Source organism: Plectropomus leopardus, chromosome 14, assembly GCF_026936395.1.
Source record: "Plectropomus leopardus strain MGB_pleo_1.0 chromosome 14, ASM2693639v1, whole genome shotgun sequence".
NCBI lineage: Eukaryota > Metazoa > Chordata > Actinopteri > Perciformes > Serranidae > Plectropomus > Plectropomus leopardus.
The window spans coordinates 6,641,962-6,663,393 of NC_142189.1; the positions used below are offsets into that span (position 1 = coordinate 6,641,962).

Genomic DNA, 21,432 nt, shown 5'->3' on the forward strand with positions numbered 1-21,432 from the left:
TACATGTTTTACTTAAACTTTTTTTTTCATATTTGGCCGATAATACTTTCATTGATTTCTGAAATGTACAGAGTGATAATGCTTCTTCTATTTAAGGAATATCAGTACGTCCTCCACCACTGACAGAATATATATCCATAGAAGAGTCCAGAAGGGTAAATGTAGTAGTGCTTGCATATGAGTTTGAAGTAGTTTCGTCGTACCTCTAGCCACAGCATAAAAATGTAGCTCACAAGTTAATGCATCTATAATGTGTAACTCTCTGAAAACTACCATAATCAATAATTTATTCACTGTGCTTGTTAGATGTCAAAAGAATCGATCAGAAGTAACCGTGATATTGCTTCCTACTACTTACTTGCACAACTACAGGATCTGAATACTTCTTCCATCACTGTCGTACAGAATTGAGGTACTTGCACTTGTACTATGTTGTAGTTTTCATTTCATTTATCTGACACCTTCAGCTACTATTTGAGATTATGTTTTTACATTAAAAAATATAGAATCAGTTTTTAAAATATGATGTATATCAAAAGTAGATTTCCACTGTAACCAGCTTCAACATTTAAACCTGCTTACATGTAAATGCATTAGTCTCAAATAAACAGTAATAAAATATAAATAACACTCTAAAAATGAGCTACTCTGCATAATAAGTGCTTTTATTTTTGATACTTTCAATTATAATTTGCCGATAGTACATTTGTATTTATTGTTACTTAAGTACTGAATACCTCTTCATCTGCTGTAGCTCTCTGTTAACAGTGTGATTGGCTCTTAAAGAAGTCTGTATTGTCAAACACGACCATTTACAGTCTTACAATGAAAGACAGACAGGGGGACGGGGGCTGTGTGGTGTGCTGAACGGAAAAATTGGAGGTCAGATAGAAAGCCCACTCCTTTTAAAGTGTCATCTGGATTGCATTTAATAAATTCCACATATTTTACATGTACTGGCCGCAATTTTCATTAGCTCCTGAAAACGAGGAGCTGCGGATAGCCCTTGGCTGGCCGACAGTTCTGGACAGCAGCAACCTGGCCTCTTATTACCCTCTTCAAACACACTCGTACATAAACACACACACACACTGAAGCTGATGCAAGAGCATGTCTAGTGACGAAAACGCACAGCAACAAATAAATAAGCGCACAAAGCCGAATTATCCGTGACATTAATCGGAGATGTGAGGGATTTTTACGTAGTGAGAGAATGAAAGAGAAAGTGGCAACAGAGAGCCAAGGGTGTGAAAAGGGCTATTGAGTCTGGACTGGGGTGTCCCGCACCTGCGCTGTCTATTCACCCCACTGTTTACACACTGTCATCCACAATTAATACCTCATGGGGACTGGGCTGCCTGCCCTCTGCAGGGCCCCCGGACCCATCCAGGGCCCTTATGGATGCCTAATTGAGCATACCGCTCTCCTGATTGAATTAACAGCTCTGTCTCTGGGACCTTTTCCCCTTCCACCGAGGAGGGGGACTATTCCACACCCGCATGGGACCCCTGTACCGTCCCACAGAAGACAGAGCAGAGGGAGAGGGAGAGGGAGGGGGGGTCGGTGGCTGGAGAAAGCAAAGGGTCAGAAGGGGGAGTTGTTGAAACTGTCCAGAAAACGTGTCCCTTTCTGTTGGCAAACCAAGGCTGGAAATGTGAACTGGGGGCAACGAAAGGTCTCAGTCTTCACAGGACCAGTGAGTTCCTGCGGGGCAGAGAGTGTTCAGGGCAGAAACAGTGAAAAGACAGGATTGTGTTGAACATACACATCAGCCTGCAGTACTAAAGTACTGAATTTGTGTGCTTACGTGGCACTTTTAACTTTCTCAAATTCGTTGTTGTATTTCCGTTCTGTTTTGCAGCATAGATATTAGTTATCAGGGTTAAATGTGCGGTTTTGAAGGATAATACTGTAAAACTGTATCTGACAAGTTTGTAATTTCCTGGGAAGTTTCCTGGAAAGAATTATGTAATTTGATAGCAGTTATAGTGCGACTAGAGAATTAAATTCGTGACCTTCCAAGGAATTAATTGCTTGTGTAACCTACTGTAGAATATTTTCATCCAACTCAGTTGCCAGAGGAAAATGTTGGCATTGTATGTTCTTGCAAACCTCAAAAGTGTTACATGGTTTGCACAAACGTGGAATGCCAACATTTTTTCTGCCGATTTGGGTGTTTCATCAGTGCTTAGTGGGTCAGTTGAACATGCGAAAAATGCAGAATGCAAATCCATACAGTTCAACATACAGTATGTGAACAGTTAACTTTCCTTGGGTTTTAAAACAACTCTTGTTAATTAGCAATCAACACTAAATGGCTGTTTAAGAAAATTCTCTGCTACTACTGATAAAATCTAACAAAAATAAATGTCTGCCAGCCCTGTCTCTGTTTTCCCATATGTAGGCTACAATATTGCATACCTCCTTGAAAAATGATAAGGAAATTACAGACCAAACCATATGATATCTACTGCACGTCTGTCCGTCCTGGAGGAGGGATTTCTCATCATCCTCTGCCGCTCTTCCTGAGGTTTCTTCCTTTTTTCCTCCCCCGTTACAGGGGTTCTTTTTCATGAGTTTTTCCTTAGGTGATGTGAGGGTCTAAGGGCAGAGGGATGTCGTACGCTGTAAAGCCCTCTGAGGCAAAACGTGTTTTTTGATAATGGGCTTTATAAATAAAATTGAAATTGAATTGACATTACAATAAAGACAAATTATAATATAAATAATTTGTTGCAAAGATTTTATTGATGCAGGAAATCTGAGGACATATACATTCTTTAAGTGGAGAATTAATTTACAAAATAAAATGTAATTGAATAATATATTAAGCACAGGTAGGGGGACTACCTGCTATCTGCCTGGCGCACCTCTGGCGGTGCCCTTCTGCCAACTGCAGGGTATTCAACCGGGAGCCACCTTTCACAGATGTTTCGCTCCTTTAATCCTGGAACATCTCGGGGTGGTGGAGCAGTGATAGGGACGTTTCCCTGCAGCTGGCCCTAAGATCCCTGCTTCCCCCACAACTTGTCCTTCCTGCGGAGCCAGAGCCAGAAGCTCCCCTGCCTTCTCAGCAATGACTCTGATGGCCCCCTTTAGGTTGGTATCTCTGATACCCAGCGACTTAAAGGCAACCTCCATTCCGTCCTCCCATGGGATGGTCAGTCGACCATGATGACCGTCTTGTTGAGGGAAGACCAGAGCACGCTGTCGGGTTGTAGGGAGGTTGAGGTGATCTTGTGAGGGAACTTGAGCAACCGGACAAGGTCACTGTTAAGTTCCACTCGGTTCAAGGAGACACGAGAGCCTGGTCTCCCTGCCTAACGAAGTGTTCCTGGGCTGGCCCTGTTTGCCTCCAGTCTGCGTGCCTCCAGAATCTCAGCTAGTTTATGCAGGACCCGGTCATGGCGCCACCTGTACCGGCCCTATGTTAATGCTGCCTTACAACTGGAGAGTATGTGCTGCAGGCTCTGTGCCACACCAGAGGTGCGTATTCTGAGGACTTGGAAGAGTGTCATAGGTAGCCCTGATTAAAAAGCTGAGTCGTTCCTGGGGTATTCTCCACGTTAGCCCAGGTGACAGTCCTGTTGATCACTGCCTCCCATTTTGTCCATCTCCCTTGATGTTGCTGGCTGACCGCTGTGATATTGTATGACTCTTTCATCCTCTTCCATCCTCACCACCTTGGAGATCACAAGGTCCTGTCTCTCCTTACTGTAGACTTGGGACCACATCTTGGGTGTGGGCTCCCAGCTGAGACCGGCCTGCCTGATTGCAGCATTCCTACTACCTCTCGGTGGTTCAAACAGCCAATGGCTTGTTCAACCGTTTGCACTGCATTCCACTTACGTTCTGATTGGATCTGGGCCTTGGTGTTTCGAACGGTTGGATCAGGTGAGTCTATGATTTAGAAGACAAGTCTCACATTTTCCAGTTTGTAGCCCAAGCCATTGGATTTCAGTGGAAGTGTGAGCCTGTTTCTGTCAAACAGTGCCACGTTTGAAAGGCACCACGGCAAACCAAGCCATTTGTGAATGAAGTTGTTTGCTTTTGCATCCATTTGTAGCGCTACTGATACTGTGATGTCACTCAGCCTCCATGGCCACTTCACCCGTTGGTAGAGGGTGTGCTGGTAACACCAGACCTTGAATTTCTCTGGAAGGAAGCTCTGGTCAATTTTATTAAGGCCATCCATGAGCTGGGATGTCACAGCGGCCGCCATGTGCTTATCAGACAGGTCGGCTGTGTAGGGCCTTCCGAGGCTTCGGACTGGATGTTCAGCCAGGAGTGGGATCTTCAAACCACTGACCAGGAAGATGATGTTGTCATTCCTGACCCCCTTACGGATCGAGAGACCGTGGGACTTGGCTGGTTTGATCTTCAATCGGGCCCAGGTAAACAGTTCCTCAAGTCTTTTCAGGAGCCTGGAGGCGCATGCAGCCATTTGGAGGAGGGTGGTGACATCATCCATATAACTGCATGAGGAGTCACTACCCTGACTGCGTCTTGACTCTGCGGACCATCTGCCTGCCGCCAATCAGGATAATCTCAAATGCTGCTGTGAAAAGGATGGGGGAGATGGCACAGCCCATTGCTATCCCTTTCTCCAGGTTCAGCAGGGCAGTGCCTCTGAACTGGCTGATGTCATGGGAATCCTTCTCTTTTGGAATGAAGGTGGCGACAGCTTTGCTCCGTTCTGACAGGATGGCTTGAAACTTCCAGGCAGCTCTGATCAGCCTCCAGAGAAGTCTCAGCAGGCCGGGGCTGCTCTTATATACCCTATAAGGGATGCCATTGGGACCGGGTGCTGATGCAGCTCTTGCCCGCTCTACCATCTGCTTGACTTCAGACCATTTGGGGGTCAAGGTGTCAAATGGAGTGGACAGCTCAGGGGGGATTTCTTCTCCTCCAGAGGAGGAGGCGTCGCTCCTTTACCAGTTGGAGGATTTCCCGCTCATGTCTCCCGCTCTGTTTGGAAATGTTCTTTTGCTGGGTCTTCACTTCGAACCTTTGGATTCCTTCCTTGTAGAGGATTTGACCAAACATGTTCAGCCTGGTGGTTATGTTTCCTCTTGGCCAGCCTTCATAGATGTTTTGCTCCTTTAATCCCGGAACATCTCGGGGTGGTAGAGCAGCGATAGGGACGTCTCCCTACCGCCCCCTGCAGCTGGCCCTAAGATCCCTGCTTCTCCCACAACTTGTCCTTCCTGCGGAGACAGGATGCACCAGTATAGCCTCTGCACCCGACCTCCACTGGGAATGTAAATAGCCTCCATCTCCACAAGAAAATATGAATTTTCATCTTAAAGAGACTGCTGCTCTCTAACGTCTAATTAATAGCCACATATTAGAAGTAAATGACCACTATCTTTAAAGCAAATACTAGCCTTTTAAGCCTATAGATTCTGATTTATTATTCACACTTTTCTGTCTTTGGATAGCAGAAACAGTTTGTTAATGTAAAAAGTGATACATAGAAGCCTCTCCAGGGTATATCATCACATGTGGTTCACTGAACTTGTCTGAACAGCATTATACACTCCCTAAAAATGTTCCACTCTGAGCAAACACCCCTACGGTGTCCTCTTGGCCTCAATCCACTACAATAGTAGTAGAATATAATAAAGTGGAAAATCAGTAGCCCTCTTGAGAGGTGGAAATGCACTGAGACCGACTGTATCCATTGTATTTCCAGGTCTGTAAAAGAGTTTGCCATGTCTTTATCTGCACTTGTCAAAATTCAGCACACATGTAGAGCTGAAAATCAAGTCTGTCTTTTAAAGGGAAATGAAATGGGTGGATTCATCTCATCCGAGGCTGCTGAGTCAAGCAGCTAAAAGTGGTCATTGTCTGATTTTCTGTCTGGCTGGATTTATGTGTTGCTTCTGTGTAAAAATAGGCTTCTTTCATTGGAGTAAACTGCACATAGATCCTCTTAACTGCACTGAGTCTGCCTCCACTTTGTTATTCTAACCCAAGACTTATTAATCAATCATTCCCTGCTAGATCTCCCTGTCCTCCTGCAGATTTTCCAAACTGAAAGCTGGTTTAGAATCAGTTTGTACTTGGTTTTATGATATGCACAGTAGGACAGAGCTCTCCTACTTTAGCAGACAGACAGACAGACGTATCATGTTAAATTTTCCTTTCAGTAAAGGTACGTAAGTATCATCATTTAAATATTTAGATAAAAAAATGGAAGTACTCATTTTGTAGCATGGCCCATTTCAGAATAATGCATATTATATGTATATTATATTATGTAAATTGGGATTGTAATGTAATGTAATGTAGTGGAGAAAACATACAATATTTGCCTTTGAAGGGTTGTAAGAAGACGTTTTGGTTTTGGTAACATACAGTACTTGAATTTATGAACTTTTTTTTTTTTTTACTTTCCACTATTGTATTTAGTTAATTTGATCATATATAATAAACCTATAATTTACCAACATGAACCAGAAACAGGGTAGGAACCTAATTTTAAAGAGAGAAGAAGCCAAACATGAAAAGTGGTGAGAGCCAAAGAGGAATAAAATTATTGACTGATTGCGTTGATAAATTTATAATATTTATTAAGTTGTCACTTTTTCTAAAACACCACTAACAAAACACTTAATATAAACAAAGCAGTATGAGATATGGTGTTATTTGTTATACTGCTTTCTGAACAATTAACTGATTTGCTGATTTAGAGAAAATATCAATCATTTCACTCACAGTCTTAGTTTGATATTAGTTTAATGACAGTTTACTCTACAATATGTTGGTTGCTGCACCGTCAGGGTCAATAATAGGGTGAGCTGGATTTGTGCCACATAAACTACAGTCCTGAAAATCACATCACAAATTCCTGTGCACACATAATATTTTTAAAATACTCAGATTTATTTCCTTACAGTCAGAATGAAGGCTTTGGCACCTGTAGACTGGTTCCCACTACAATCCCAGTAGAGAAGGGACTGCTCCAGGCCTTCACCACCAGCCGGGCATTGCAGTGGTCTCCATGACTGCACAGAGCGGCTCACCTCTCGATGAACCCCCAGTCCAGCTTTGGTGGTGGGGAGCATACCCTACCAAAAACAAAAACACAAAAATTCTGTCGAGCATACCCCTGCACCAGTGAACTGTGCAGCGACCACACCATGCCCCGCTCCCCTTTGGCCCCCCTCCCAGACCCCATGCCCCCGGTTAACAAGCCAGCCAGCACGTTCCCTGTTGTCACTTGTTACACGCTGTCCTCCTGATACGGCTCACGGGCGGGGCCAATTAAACTCGCACTGTTCCCCACACCGGGTCAGGAGTTTAGTGGGTCATCATCACTGTGATTTTCACCCAGAGTTATCTAATCCTGGTTCAGCTGCTCAGGCTGGACTGAACCAGACCAGTCTGTCTTTATAAAGTGGTTTTCAACAAATACACTACATTCAGTCATGTAGTAGTGGTGAAAGAAAGTCGTTACACAATAGAGACAGCTACCAGTATTTGTCAGCACTTCTTACTACAACACTTGTATTATTACTGCTACTACCAGCTCTGCTACTGATAAAAGCTGTAGTAATAGCTGAAGTAATAGTAATTGGGAGTGGTATTGAAGGAGTGGTAGTGATAGTAATTGTAGTTGTAGTATTGCAGTAGTAGTAGCAGTAGTAATAAATGTGGTTGTGGGTGGTATTGTTGTTGTTGCAGTAATAGTAATTGTGGGTAGTAGTATTTTGGGGGTAGTAGTATTGGAGGTAGGTGTTGTAGGTGTTTTAATAGTAGTAGTGGTAGTTGTGGTTGCTGTTATAGTACTGCTAGTAGTAGCAGTAATAGTAATTGTAGCTGTGGGTGGTATAATAGTGGTAGTATTAGTCATTTTGGTTGGTATTTTTGCAGTAGTTGTAGTAGTAATTGTGGATGTTGTTGTTGAAGTAGTAGTGGTAGTAGCAGTAGTAGTATTCATTGGGGCAGTAGTATTGGAGGTAGGTGCTGTAGGTGTTGTTATAATAGTTGTAGTAGTAGTAGTTGTGGTTGTTGTTATAGTACTACAAGTAGTAGTGATTTTATTTGATGGTGGTATTGTAGTGGCAATACTTGTAATTTTGTTTGGTATTGTTGTAGTAGTTGTATTAGATTTTTTTAAATAATATTTTTTATTAGTTTTTCCTTTTTGACAACAAAAGACATAACACACATACACCATTTATACATACAAATCAGACAAAGTACAATACAAAGTACAACAGACAATAGACAGTCTGATTCAGACAGTGCTGAGACTGCTAGTAGTTGTAGTCGTAACTGTGGGTGGTATTGTTGTAGTAGTCATAATTGTAGTTGTGGGTAGTTCTGTTGTTGCTGAAGTAGTAGTAGTGGTTGTAGTAGTAGTAGCCTACTAGTAGTAGTGCTAGGTGAATAATTGTGGATGGTATTATTGTTGTGGTAGTAGTAATGGTTGTTGTATAGGTACAGTTGTAGGGGTAGCGCAGTAGCAGTAGTTGACGTCACAGCACCAGTTTAAGTGATAGTAGTAGAAATAGTACCGGTAATAGCACTTGAAATGGCAGAGATACCCAAATTAGCAGTAGCAAAAGTAGTAGTAACAAGTTGGAGTGTCTCTGAATATTGTCTAACTATAGTAGTTTGTTCTCTTGTCTCTCTTGAAAGAGACCTCAGTCTAAACAATACTTCTTGATTAAATATATACTTACTACTGAAAAACATGTATGTAAATACATAAATCAGAGGGATCAGCTGTACTCATGAAGCTGAATTCTCAACACCTCTGTTGCTGCTGCCGTCTGTGACCCTGACCTTTAACCTCAAACAAAATCCTCTGCTCATTGAAATAACGCAACATATTTCCCGGTGTTCATTTTCATTAAGTAGCTTGTTGTCTTGCTAATTTGCACCTTTAACAATTTTAACAAAACCACTGAGATAGTGACTTAGTCTTTTAGTCAGAATCATACAATAAAAAATAAAGAACTGTGTTTAGACTCAAAGACCCTTTAATTCAAATCAGCTCCACCTCTCAAACTACAGTAAAACCAACAGTAAATAATAAACTAATAATAGATGATTATAAAACACACACAGGGGTCAATCATCAGCAATATGAGTACTTATACTTTTGACACTTTAAGTAAATTTGGCTAATAATACTTGTACTCAAGTTGCAATTTCAATACAGTGCTGTTACTTTTACTAAATTTTCAGCGTTGTGTATCCACTCTGAGCACTTCCACACCTGATGAGTTTGACTGATGCTGACTGACTGCTGACCCTCCTTTGTCTGCTGAGAAACAAAGCATGAATCTATGGTGTTATTGTGACCTCTAGCGGTTCCTTTGGGTAATTACAGTGTACATTATTTCACATGAGCAGGGTGGCAGATGGCAGCTGCTGCATGCGGAGATGTGACTTTTGATGGACCTGCTCGTACAGATTAAACATCTATTTTTAGAGAGATTCAACTTTCATACACTTTATTTTACCTTTTGTTATTTTAGTTTTGCAGTTTTATATCGCCTTGCATTCAAAACAAATTAAAAAGTGGTAAATAATGTAGGCAGTATAAAGACACTTCCACCCTTTTATAGGTGTATAGGACCTATAGGAGGAACTTTGCTCAAGGCTCAACACATTTAGCACCATTAGTCCCGTGTGTTGTTGCGTCTTAAAAGCATGTAATTTCAGTGAATAGGCGCTTGGTAAATTGCAGCGTGCAGACCGTATTTTTAGCATATTTGCCAGAAGCAGGCGGAGCTAAGGAGGCTGAGATGGAGGGATGCTGCTGAATAGCAGGTGGAGACCGCGGATGTTTACGGGATGCACTTCGCTGAGGCAGAATTAGAGAAAGCCGGGTAGATTGTGTTCGACTTGAAAAGTGCGTTTCACTCTGGGGACGGTTTTGCATTTCTTTTAAATCTCGGAGAGCTCAGATTGAGTCTGCTCAGCACACCGACAGGCTGTGAGAGGCTCCGTCTGTCTGTCGTGTTGCTGGAGGTTGCGACGATGTGAAGCTCCATCGTTGGGTCGACGGCCGCAGCCTTTTCCCTGAAACCTGATATTATGCAGGGAACAAGGGGCGCTGCACGGATTAAAGGGGAACAAAGCACCGGTTTAGAAAACGTTTTACAAACTGGCAGGTAAGCGGGTGTTTGTGTGGTGCGCCACCGCATGAAAAACAACCAAATCACGGGATGAAACAGCATTAAATTGAGTAAATATCGTTATAGTAGCACAACAGCAATCATCATCTGATAGAATCAGTCTTTAGGATTTGACTCCGAGTCGTTTTAAAAGTGAAAGTGCAGCTATTTTCTGTGCTGCTGATACAGAAAAGTCTAGGCCTTCACTGTTTGTAAGGTGTGAGTCCATGATGGTGAGCTGTGTCCACTGCTTGTTTACCAGTTTAAATCCCGAGTTTTAAATCAAGCTTTTACTATCAGCTAGTTAATAATTTATATGTTGCAGACTTGGTTTGATTCCAAAGATATTTATAGGTTGATTGTGTGATGTGGAGTGTAAAATGTTGCTATGAGTAATCAGATTCTCCCAGCCTAGTAACTCTGCCAAAAATAGACTCTATTAAAGGACTCTGGTGTTTTTTTGTGAGTTATGTCACTTCCCTGAAGGGGAAATGTCTCATCTGGTGTAAAAATCAGTGCACGAATATGTGTGCATACATGCATGCAATCTCTGAACCGGCATTATGACCCTCCCCCACAGACTGCATCTCTCTTAAGCTCCAGACTGAATGCTATAATCCACTAATTGAAATCTCTTCTCATATTTTTTCCACTTCCTCTCACATATCATCCCCCCTCCCCTCCAATGACCCCCCTCCCTCTTGCCTACCTGTAGTATTAGCCAACTATGGTCGACCCCTCGGAGGCTGAGGAGCAGAACAAGTGTAAAGGCCCGCAGCTCGACACACCGGCTGTGGCCCCTGAAGACCCTCGACTGCCAGAACAGGCTGATGGCACAACAACAGAGGATGACGGGGATGCCGGTTTCGAGACGCCGCCCACCGGCAGTTCTGAGGCGAGCCCCTGCCACGCTGTATCTACAGCAGGGCCGGACCCCGCCTCTCAGGGGCCCCAACCTGAGCCACCACAGACCCAGACTGACAGAGACACATCACCAAAGTTGCACCTGGACCTGTACAACTTTGACTCACCAGCTGCAGAGGGCAGCCGCTACGTCTTAACAAGCCCTCACTCTCTGGAGGCGTGTGCTCGATGCGGGGTCAAACCTGTGGAGCTCCTGCCCCGCCCGCTGGCTGACTTCGCCCGTGAGGCTCCCGGGCGCTCCATGCGTGTTGCGACAGGCCTGTTTGAAGTCTACGAGAGAGACAGACACGCCAAACTGAGGCAGTGCAGGGAGGAGAGGGAGAGGATCATCAGAGAGGAAAAAAGAAGGATTCTGCAGGCAACAGTCAATACCAGCAGCAGTGCGTCACCCTCCTCTGTGGAGCAGCAGCACAAAAACCCCTCTAGCTCCACTCAGCCTCCTAAATCTGGGCCGGTGACCTCCAGCTCAGCTCCTGATTTTGGAGCGTCCTCTACAGCCGCAGCATCAGGTCCAACCTCTAAAACGGGCACATCCCTTTTATCTAAAGCTCCACCCTCCAGCACCTCGCCGAAATCTGCCCATGCAGGATCTACTCAGTCCTCAAAATCTGGTTCCACCACCTCCACACCGTCCTCGAGGGCTGGCTTCCAAGGATCCGCCAAGCATCTTCTGTCCTCATCTGAACAAGCAAAGCCCACACGGCCGCTCTCATGCGGGCCTCCACCGGTCATCAGGAAGTCTTCAGGCGGTAAATCTTCAAACACTTTTCCCAGATCAACACCCAAACCCCCGTCCTTCCCCAGAGCCAACTCCACACTGACATCATCCGTCACAAAGCCTGCAGTTCAGAGTCCTGGGAAGCCTCAGAACGGCGTCACGGGAACACCAGTCTCTCAGCACAATGGGCATCTTGGCTTTCACTCCAAGGTGAAAGGAAAAAGCCATTCGCTGGAGTCCCTACAGCGGAAGATAGATCCGGTCTGCTCCTCCACCTCCACCACTACAACTACAACTACATGCACCTCTTCAGAGTCAGGTGCATCCTCCTCTTACAGCTGGGATGGTCCGCGAGATTACTGGGCCAAAGTCTCCAGCCCTCGAGCTCGCACTATGGCCACTTTCAACTCCCTGATGGGCCGCAGCCTCAGCCTGGGCGACCTGAGCCACTCTCTTCAGACGACGCAGAAGGTTGAGCGCATAGTGAAGGAGGTGAAGCGCCGAGGCCTGAAGGCCGTGTCCGAGCGCGACCGCAAGATCGCAGCTTTGATGCTTGCCAGATACCAGGAGGAAGACATCATGAGTCAGACCCGCTACGTGGCTCACCTGCAGTGGGACAGTGAACGCAGAATGGAGGAGCTGCGACGAGAGCAGGAGGAGAGAGAGAAGCAGCGTGCAGTGCTTCAGTGCCAGCGGGTGTGGCAGACTCAGGTGTCAATACGCCAACGAAGACTCAGCCAGCAGGAGCGCCAGTCAGCTGCCGCCAAGATGCGTCAGGCTGAGGAGAGCGAGGAGCGATGGAGGGAGCTCGCAGAGCAGCAGGAGCGCAACCGTCTACTGAGGTTACAGCAGGCAGCGCGAGAGGAGAAGCATAAGAAAGCTCTTCAGGAGCAGAACCTGAAGGCGCTGGAGGAGGAGAGGGCGGCCATGCTGGAGCAGGAGAGGCTGCTGCTGAAGGAGAAGCTCACCATGGCGGAGCTGAAGAGGCAGGAGAAGGAGCACCAGGCCCAGGAGGACAGACGAGGTCTGAACAAAGCAGAGAAGAGACGTCACGCTGCCCTGATACAGGAGATCGCCCGCAGAGAGCAGGAGGAGAGGGAGGAGGCCAGAAGGGCAGCGGAGGAGAAGCTCAGCCGCTCCTTGGAGAATTATGAACAGATTGTTGAGCGTCGAGGGCAAGAGCTGAAAGAAAAGGCCAAGCGCGAGGAGCAGCAGATCCAGAAAGCACGCAAGGCAGCGGAGAGGCGTGAGAGGCAACAGCAGCAGCTGCTTGAAGCTCGTGTGAAAGAGGCGGAGAAACGAGCCCAGCAGGCAGCTTTAGTGGCCGAGGAGAAGGCCAAGGAGAAAGCTCAGAGGGCCATCCAGAGCCGGCAGGAGAAGGAGAAACTCCAGAGGCTCAACAGGCAGCGAGTGGAGGAGGAGGAGAAGCAGAGGCGTCTGGAGCTGCTGCAGTCCATCGAGAGGAAGCTGGAGAAGAGCGAGCAGATCTTCAAGGAGAAGAGGGCGGTTCTGGAGAGCGCTCGCTCTGTGGCTCGGGCCTCTTTTCATGTTCGAGACAAAGTGCGGGAGGAGACCAACATGCGCACATTTGATAAGATGGCTCTGGAAGCTCAACTGAAAGCCAGCCTGGATGAGAAATAAACTCACAGCTTTGTTGTGGACCCCCTAACTTCTGGTCATGTGCTCGGCTCCTGCCTTCATTATGACCCTCATCACTCAACTGCTTCTTCCCATTAAGACCCACGGTGTTTTTTTCTCCTTACATATCACCATCAGCTGGTTTGATTCTATTTTTGACTACCTGTTTTTATCATGGATCATATCAAAGCAAACCAAAATATTTTGTATCATGGATGTAATGAAAGTTTCTCAGCTGTTATAAATGACCAGTAAAGCCTGCGTGGGACTTAAAGTGGACTTCATATTAGATGAGAGTGTGCAGCAGCACAGCCCCTCCTCTCGTTCTTTTTGCCCTCTGTTCTGTATATCTCAGCTACTGGACTGAAAGCTGTGCGGGAATGAAAAGAGTCATTGTTTACCAGGAAGCACAACTCCATGACAACTGCAGAGGCTTTTAAGGGAGCACTCCAGAAAGGGAAAATTAAGCGCAAATGGTCCCAGACCCCCAAAGCAAATGAGGGATCCTTTTGTACACACACTGTGACACAGCTAGATATAGCATGGAAATGAAGCCCCGGGCTGGACACTTGTCTGTACCTAACCGCTGACAATGCAGCACAGGAGGGGCCGTGTGCACGAGCCCCGTGCTGATGAAGCATCAGAGGACGCAGATTCCTGCAGCAAGGGCTGTTCTTCCCTTCCTGTTCCTCCCTTCAAGGACTCCCTCTGTCTCTTCTCTTCATGTCAGATTAAACAGTGAAGCGCTCTGAGAAACAACTCTTGACTCCCTCCAAACACAACCGCCTGGTGACCGAGTCAAGGTCAACAGGTACGACTTTTATTGCTTTCATGGATTATGCAGAGCTCTCTGTTTTAGCTGGCTGCCTTCAGCGCTTTGTTTTTATTATGTGTGTATTATTAGTTTTAAAGAGATTATATCATTATAGTTATGCCCACTTTCCTCTACCCACAACCACCCTCAATCCCCTGGCGTCAGTAATGGTGCCAGGGGATTGGGTTTAAAAAGTTTAAGTCAGTAATAAGAGACACAAAAACCACAGTTTATAAAGGCAAACAAAAATAAGAACAATGAAAAAGAAAAAAAAACAATTTAAAGGTTTATAAAGACTTATAACGACTTAAGACTTATAAAGAGGAGACAAAGGCATGGACAAGCTTCTCAGCATCAGAAAGGGTGAGTGTTGGATGAAGTTTGGCAATATTTCTGAGGGGGTGTAAGGAATGTTTGCAGATCTGTTTGATATGACCCTCAAAGGTAAGCTGAGGGTCAGATCTCACACCAGGTTGGTGGCTGAGGAGGAGAGGGGAATGTCTTGGCCAGAGAATGATATGCTGGTTAGGGAGGATGACTGGATCTGATGAGGGGTACCAACTAAAATGGCTTCAGTTTTGGAGCTGTAAAGTTGCGGAAAGTTGTGCTTCATCCATGCCTTCAGCTCCTCAGATAGCCGGTGAGTGTGGACAGAGGTGGTGATGATCTTTAAGTTGGTGGTGGAGCTGCAGGGGGATGTGTGTCCGTTTTCATATGTAATTGTGTGTCATCAGTGTAGCAGTGGAATCAGATGCCATATTGACTGATGACGTGGCCAAGGGGGAGCGTGTAGAGGGTGGCGCCGAGGACCGACCCCTGAGGGACCCCGCAGGTGACAGTGTGTGTCCGGCACCTCCCATGGAGACATACTCTGTTCTGTTAGTGAGGTATGACTGAAACCATTGCAGGGCGGTGTCTGTGAGTTCGATGCTGTGCTTTGGCCGGTTCAGCAGTATGCCACGGTCAACGGTGTGAAATGCTGCAGATAGGTCAAGGAGAATGAGGAGAGGGTGAGCCGGCATCGGCCGTCATCAGCAGGTCATTTTTGACCCTAACCAGAGCTGTTTCTGTGCTGTGGGCAGAGCGGAAACCAGATTTGAGGTGGTCCTGTAGGTGGGCAGCGATTACTTTCTCCAGTACCTTGGAGAGAAATGGATGGTTGAAAATGGGCCTGTAATTGGCAAGGACTTCTGGATCGAGGGTAGGTTTTTTTGAGAAGTGGTCTGATTTTGGCAGTTTTTAGAACAGATGGAACACAGCCAGCCCGGAGGAAGTGATTTATCACTGTGGTGATCAGAGGGCTGATGGCAGAGATGTTAACTTTCACCAAAGGTGTAGGAAAGGGGTCAAGGGGAGGGTTTCATCCTCCTGATGATGGCCTCAACCTCCTGCTGCACGACCTCAGGGAAGAAGCTGAGAGACCAGGAGATCCTGAACTGTGTCGACAGTCGGGACAGATAGAGCGGATGATGTCAACAAAATTATTGCTTTGCTCTTCTGTAGTTTCTGTGAGTTATTGGAGTTTGTGGTTTGAGGAGAGGGTTAATAGTGGAGAACAGCAGCTTGGAATTGCCAGGACTCCTTTTAATGATGTTAGAGTAAAACTGCGATTGAGCCTCTCTAAGAAACTTTGAGTAGGGCGTTTCGTGTTCCCGATACGCTAGTTTGTGAACATTGAGTCCTGAAGCTTTGTAATGCCGCTCAAAAGCGCACATTTACATACATACATACATACTAAACTGACATTTAATGACATATAGACAGTTTTTTTCCCAAAGATTTTATGACATACACTACTATGACATTTATATATTTCGTAGCATATTATACGATGAGGTGTTTTTTTTCCAAATTCTTTTATGACCTACTATACTAGTTTTTTATATTTAATAGTATATTATACTATTAGGGTTTTTTTATTTGACATACCATCCTATGGCATTTTTGTTAAATTTTTAGTGGATATTATACTTTGACTTTAGATTTTTTATGACACAGTATACTGTGACTTTTTCACTACATTTTCATGACATACTGTACTGTGCCTTTTTTCAGATTTTTTACGACACTATACAGTGATATGGTTATGATATTTTTATTGCATAATATACTTTTTGTGCGTTTTGCCATATTAGGACTTTTTTTAAAAAACGTTTTATGACATACTATACTAGGACCTTTAAAATCTAGACCATATTTTTTATAAAGTCCTGACCCTTACATCTTATGCTGTGGTGGATTTTATGTAATGGCATGTTGCTCGACAATTCATTTAACCAATATCATAATGACGGAGGGCGATCAGATTTCCGGTGGAGTGTAATGCACTTCCCTGCGGAGATCAAAGCAAGATATTTCTGATAATATTCCAATGGTCCATATTGTCTTTGATAAGAAGACGCAAGTGATTTTGTAACACGAATGTCTAAACATCATGCATTCAGCGCTTTCAATTAAAAAAAACACAACAACCCTTGATCACACTAACCCTGATTTGACAGTGTAGAGAAGAACAAAAATGCGTCTGCTCATGAGCCAACATGCAAGCCAACAAACAGGCTTTAAAGGTCTCTGGCTGCGCTAATCCCACAATCTCTCAGATTAAAAGAAAAGGGAGATACACATGGGTTTCAGCCCTCGGATGTGGGCGTTGCCATAGCGATAAAAATCAGGATGGAGCAGCTAAAGTGAATGACTGAGCAGAGGGAGTGTGTGGGAATATGAGGGGGCTGCCTGTGGGGAGCTGCCTCTCCAGCAGCTCACTCTGGAAAAACACGCCATCGCTTTGTCATATTAACATCTGTGTTAGGCAGCGTTCCTCCTCCACACTCGTTCAGGGAGGAATCCTTTAAATCCTTCACCTGCACAGTCAGTCAGTGTTCCTGCAGCACATCTGTGGCCAGGCGATAGACCGCACCGAGTATGTCAGACAGGCTGATACCTGCTAATGTTACTAACGACTGAGTTAAAAGCCGGACTGAATTTGAAACGCAGCATTAGACCAGCAGAGGACTGACAGGCTTATACCCCTGACTGAGCCACTCTGTTCCCAGCAGATAATCGCAGCAGAGGTGATGTAAGGTTAGAGAGATGAGACAGCAGATTTATTGGTGCTTATGATGGTGACTGAAAAGATGAGGTCGCCAATCAGAAAAGGTTTTATTATATGCAGCATTAAATGCCTCTTACATATACAGGTGTAGTTGAATTATACATTTAAAAAGAAAACATTTGTAGATCAGAGAGAGACAGATAACTTGCAGACTTTTGGTTAAATTTATGAAAGAATCGACACATGCCACTCCTAAAATGTTTTTGTAATTTTTCAGTGGCTATCAGTTCTGTGCAACAAGTTCAAATTTGATTTTATGTGTGTACAATATGACAGTTAATCACACTGTGTCAGTGATGCAGCACATTAAATTAATTAAATTTAGGTATGTGCTTTCTGCTCCATGCGTGGTTTCTGGTTCTCAGGATTTGGAAAAGTATATAGATGTCCCTTTTGAAAACGCAACATTGAGCTATACTGTAATTATAATCATTATCATTAGTAAATAATAGTAAGCACTATCTATCTAACAAGACAGCAGTTGTCATGCCTACATAGTTATCTCCAAGAAAAATATTCTGGCTCATGGTACTTATCGTGTACGCAGTTTAATTTTACATTTTGCACTTACAGTGATACAATAAATTGATTTTGTTGTAAATCTACAGTAAATTGATTTCCAGTAAAACACAAGAGGCCAGCTCATCTTTAAGGGGCTCGTTGCTTTTAGATAGTCTTTATAAAGCACTGATTACCTGATCTGAACACCTTAAAGTCCTTCAAGAAAATATTATCGATTATCCATATAATGTGTGCACCTTGACCAGTCGCAACTTTAAAGTATCATACATATTAATGCATCAGTAATTTGAATTCTTACTTTTCCACTGTTCCCATAGTGTATTATAAGCCATTTCTGAAGTACTTTTACACTATCTAAAATGCCAAATAGTGGGTGGTTAATACAAAATGTTTACTGGTGTATGTGACAAAAAAAAAGCTTCAGAAATATCTGTTGTATTGAAGTAATATTACTCCAGCTGTACTGTTTATACTTATGTTTATCACACTCTTTTTCCCTGCAGGTCCCGAACGAGAGCTGCTGATGTAACCAACAATCCTTTTCTTCCCACACTGAACTTTATCAAAGTGCAAAACACAACCAGTCCCTCCTCTGATGGAATACATCAATATCAAGAGTTTTGTGGGTTTTTTTGGTTTTTTAAAAAAATGATTTTAAACTAGTAACAGTGCCATCTGTTGTGCTGCTGAGAACAGGAACCCAGATATGAACCGACCGCCTTTTACCTGGATAAATGAAAAGACTAGACAGGGTTCAAACACAGCTTTATTAGCATCAAGGCATGTTGTTCAGTCCATATTATGTTCCCTCTTACCTTAACCCCGACATGTGGGCTTCTTTTCTGTGTCAGTTCTGGTGTTAAGTTATCATTTGTACATTATCATAATTACACTGAGTTGCTTCGTCAAGGACAGATTTTTCAGATGTAGCAATAATGAAATGGTCAGTGATCGCCGTCAGACATCTGTGAGTTCATTGTTTTCATAAAACCTCTGTTAAAGTAAAGGACACAATCCGTGTTACAGTCAAAACCAGAAGAATAAAAACAAACATTTTACAAGATGGATTTGCATTGTCTGTGCTATCTGCTAAATCTCCCGTTTTAGAGAATGGTGAAAACACTAGAAACTCAAGGTACAAGGCTACAATCACACACTGCCAACTGCTGTTAAAACATCGTCTATGGCGCGTCAACGTGCACTGTTTCTCAACATCAAGAAACGTGGAGTCTACAGCACCGAATGGTAAGTGTTGATTAGGACACTACTGTAGTACAATGTTATCTGTTCATAACATACATGTAGTTTTCTCTTTACATCATAAATATTCTTTGGCTAAGTCAAATCTGAAGGTTTCTCACTGCACTTTTCTACCAAACATCTCCAGGAACTATCCTCAGGAGCTAATCTGACTTTTCTAGGCAGCTGAGGATCTTTTGAGGAATTCAGAAACTAACTATTGTTTTAATTTGCCTGTTCTTCAGGGTTTTTTTGTTTTTTTTTGGCTTGTTTGTTTCGGACTGTGCAAAAGGGACTTTCTTTTGGCTCCATAGTTCCTGGAACTGTTTGGTAGGTAAAGGCTATAAACCAGCGTATCCATGGGGGGACTGAAAACCAGCGCTTTTTACATATAATAATGTTCGTCAGTGTTTAAAAATCTTAAAATCGCAATCAGAAATTCCATCTAACATATTTCTCTGTGCAATAATCTACAGTATCTCCATGGCAGGTTTTGGGGTCAGGATCTCTATGTCACTCACTGTGGACTGAGGTGAAGCTAAGGACCATTTAACCTCTTTTGTCGCACCATTTCTCCTCTCAGTCCTCTGTTTTGTTGGTAGCGTCCTTGTGGGCGATGATCTTGTACACGCTCTCTCTGAAGCTGCTGTCAGAGGTCAGTCTCCGGGCTGTCTCCCGCAGCTCCTCGATGCTGCCGCCGTCAGAGTTTGTTACAGCAAAGGACTTGGAGTGTTTTACTGTAATGAAGCAGAGAAAAACAAAACAAATTTGGTCTAGAAGAAAAAAAAATATGATCTTATGACTCAAATATATATTTTAAAATATAAATTTCAGTTATGTTTATTTGGCCAAAGTTGTGCAATTCTTTCCACTTTTCTATACTAATACTACGAATTACTTTACATACTATACTACTATTCCATGTTCTATGTACTTTTAAAATTACCTTTTTAAACATAATATTCTATTATGTTTTTTTTTCAGCATGTTATAACATGACTGCTGTGATTTTTTTTCGACACATTATGCTTTGACATTTTTTTACTGCTATAACTTTTTGCGACATATGTCCTTGTTCAACATATCCTGTGACTTTTTTGGACATGCTATACTGTGACACTTTTTGATATACGATACTATGACTTTAAACTACACTATGACTTTTTTTATGTTTATGTTTATGTTTATTGAGGATCCCCATTAGCCGACGCACAAACGCCAGGCTAGTCTTCCTGGGGTCCTATTTAAAAAGTACAATACAAACAATACACGACAATATACAAATCCAAATACGATATATACACAGATACAAATACAAGAAGAAGAACTATGAGAATTTTTTCAGTTTTATTGATTTGCTATACTGACTTATTTCTACATATTCTGACATTGTTCTACTTGCCTTTCTATGAATTATTTTTGACATACTATACTTTGACTTTTTTTCAGCTTTATTTTTACATAGTTTTCTATGACTCTTTTTAACATGCTAAAAACATATACAATAACCTTTATTGACGCATTATACTTTTTTTTTATTATTATTTATTTTATTTTTTTTGACATGCTGTTGAATTTTTTTCCCATATATTTAAGACCAGAGCACCTAGCAGTGCAAGGACCCTCTTGGAATGCAAGGAATTATTAATTATTATTTAATTATTTATTTTTAATTATCAAACTCTGGAAACTTGGTATGCACATCTGGCCTACAATGAATTAAGGTGTCTGGGAGCCTAGCTCAGTGGGTTAGGTATGTGGCTGATGTTTAGTGGGTTGATGGTTCAAGTCTTGTGTGGGTCACATGACTGTGAAGGCTGAAAAAAAGCACAGAGCTAAAGGAAATGTTGAATTTGTGATTTTGAGTGTGTGAGGCAGCAAAAGCTTTTTTCCGTTTTTAAAAATGTGTAAAATTCCCGAATCGACTGGCCCATAGAGCCATAGTCAGGGGCAGCCGAACGAGGCCGAGCGCGACCGAATACGGCCGAGTGGGTAACTTCCGCCGGCGAAGTGACCGACTTCCGGATTAGCGCCTCGGCTGGCTCGAATGGCGATCTAAACAATTCAAACTCGCCGCTGTTTTAGACTTTCCAAATTATATCTAACTGGGTTGTTTACATCTAGCTGAAGACGGAAATACGCTCCCGGAAGCTATAATACGTCCATGCCGGACACACGTGACCGAGAAGGAGGCCACAACAAGGAAGAGACAAACACTGAGCTGAGGTATGAATGCTGAGCTGAATACGACTATGTAGCGATGTATTTAGCTTTTTGAACGTTTTCGGGACTTTGGTATTTGCACAGTGTAAATAGTGGGGTTAGGTGG

At 43.5% G+C, this 21,432-nt stretch overlaps 2 protein-coding genes and 1 long non-coding RNA gene across 7 annotated transcripts in view; 2 read left to right on the forward strand and 1 right to left on the reverse strand.

Moving 5' to 3' along the window:
• The first annotated feature begins 9,422 nt into the window (after positions 1-9,422).
• On the forward strand, positions 9,423-18,931 carry ccdc177 (coiled-coil domain containing 177). Of its 5 annotated transcripts, none has more exons than XM_042501014.2 (4): positions 9,423-10,133; positions 10,852-14,227; positions 14,965-15,117; positions 18,368-18,931. In XM_042501014.2, exon 2 carries the CDS (start codon positions 10,864-10,866, stop codon positions 13,417-13,419), a length of 2,556 nt encoding a protein of 851 aa, XP_042356948.2. In that variant the 5' UTR covers positions 9,423-10,133; positions 10,852-10,863; the 3' UTR covers positions 13,420-14,227; positions 14,965-15,117; positions 18,368-18,931. The 5 variants fall into 5 exon arrangements, with proteins under 5 accessions (XP_042356948.2, XP_087943542.1, XP_042356949.2 ...); XM_088087416.1 differs by having other exon boundaries at positions 14,965-15,062; XM_042501015.2 differs by having other exon boundaries at positions 14,970-15,117.
• Positions 18,613-21,432, reverse strand: part of plekhd1 (pleckstrin homology and coiled-coil domain containing D1) — a 65,029-nt gene continuing 62,209 nt past the window's right edge. Inside the window, exon 13 of the mRNA XM_042501341.2 lies at positions 18,613-19,840. Coding sequence (XP_042357275.1) covers positions 19,683-19,840 — 158 coding nt within the window. The 3' untranslated portion in view covers positions 18,613-19,682. The remainder of the gene's footprint in view (positions 19,841-21,432) is intronic.
• LOC148187411 (uncharacterized) overlaps positions 19,848-21,432 on the forward strand; it is a 29,939-nt gene continuing 28,354 nt past the window's right edge. Inside the window, exons 1-2 of the long non-coding RNA XR_015778656.1 lie at positions 19,848-20,273; positions 20,426-21,329. This is a non-coding gene — a long non-coding RNA (uncharacterized LOC148187411). The remainder of the gene's footprint in view (positions 20,274-20,425; positions 21,330-21,432) is intronic.

What these genes read in the sequence shown, in the direction of transcription:
- ccdc177 (XM_042501014.2), top strand. Translation starts at nt 10,864, where the DNA reads ATGGTCGACCCCTCGGAGGCTGAGGAGCAGAACAAGTGTAAAGGCCCG.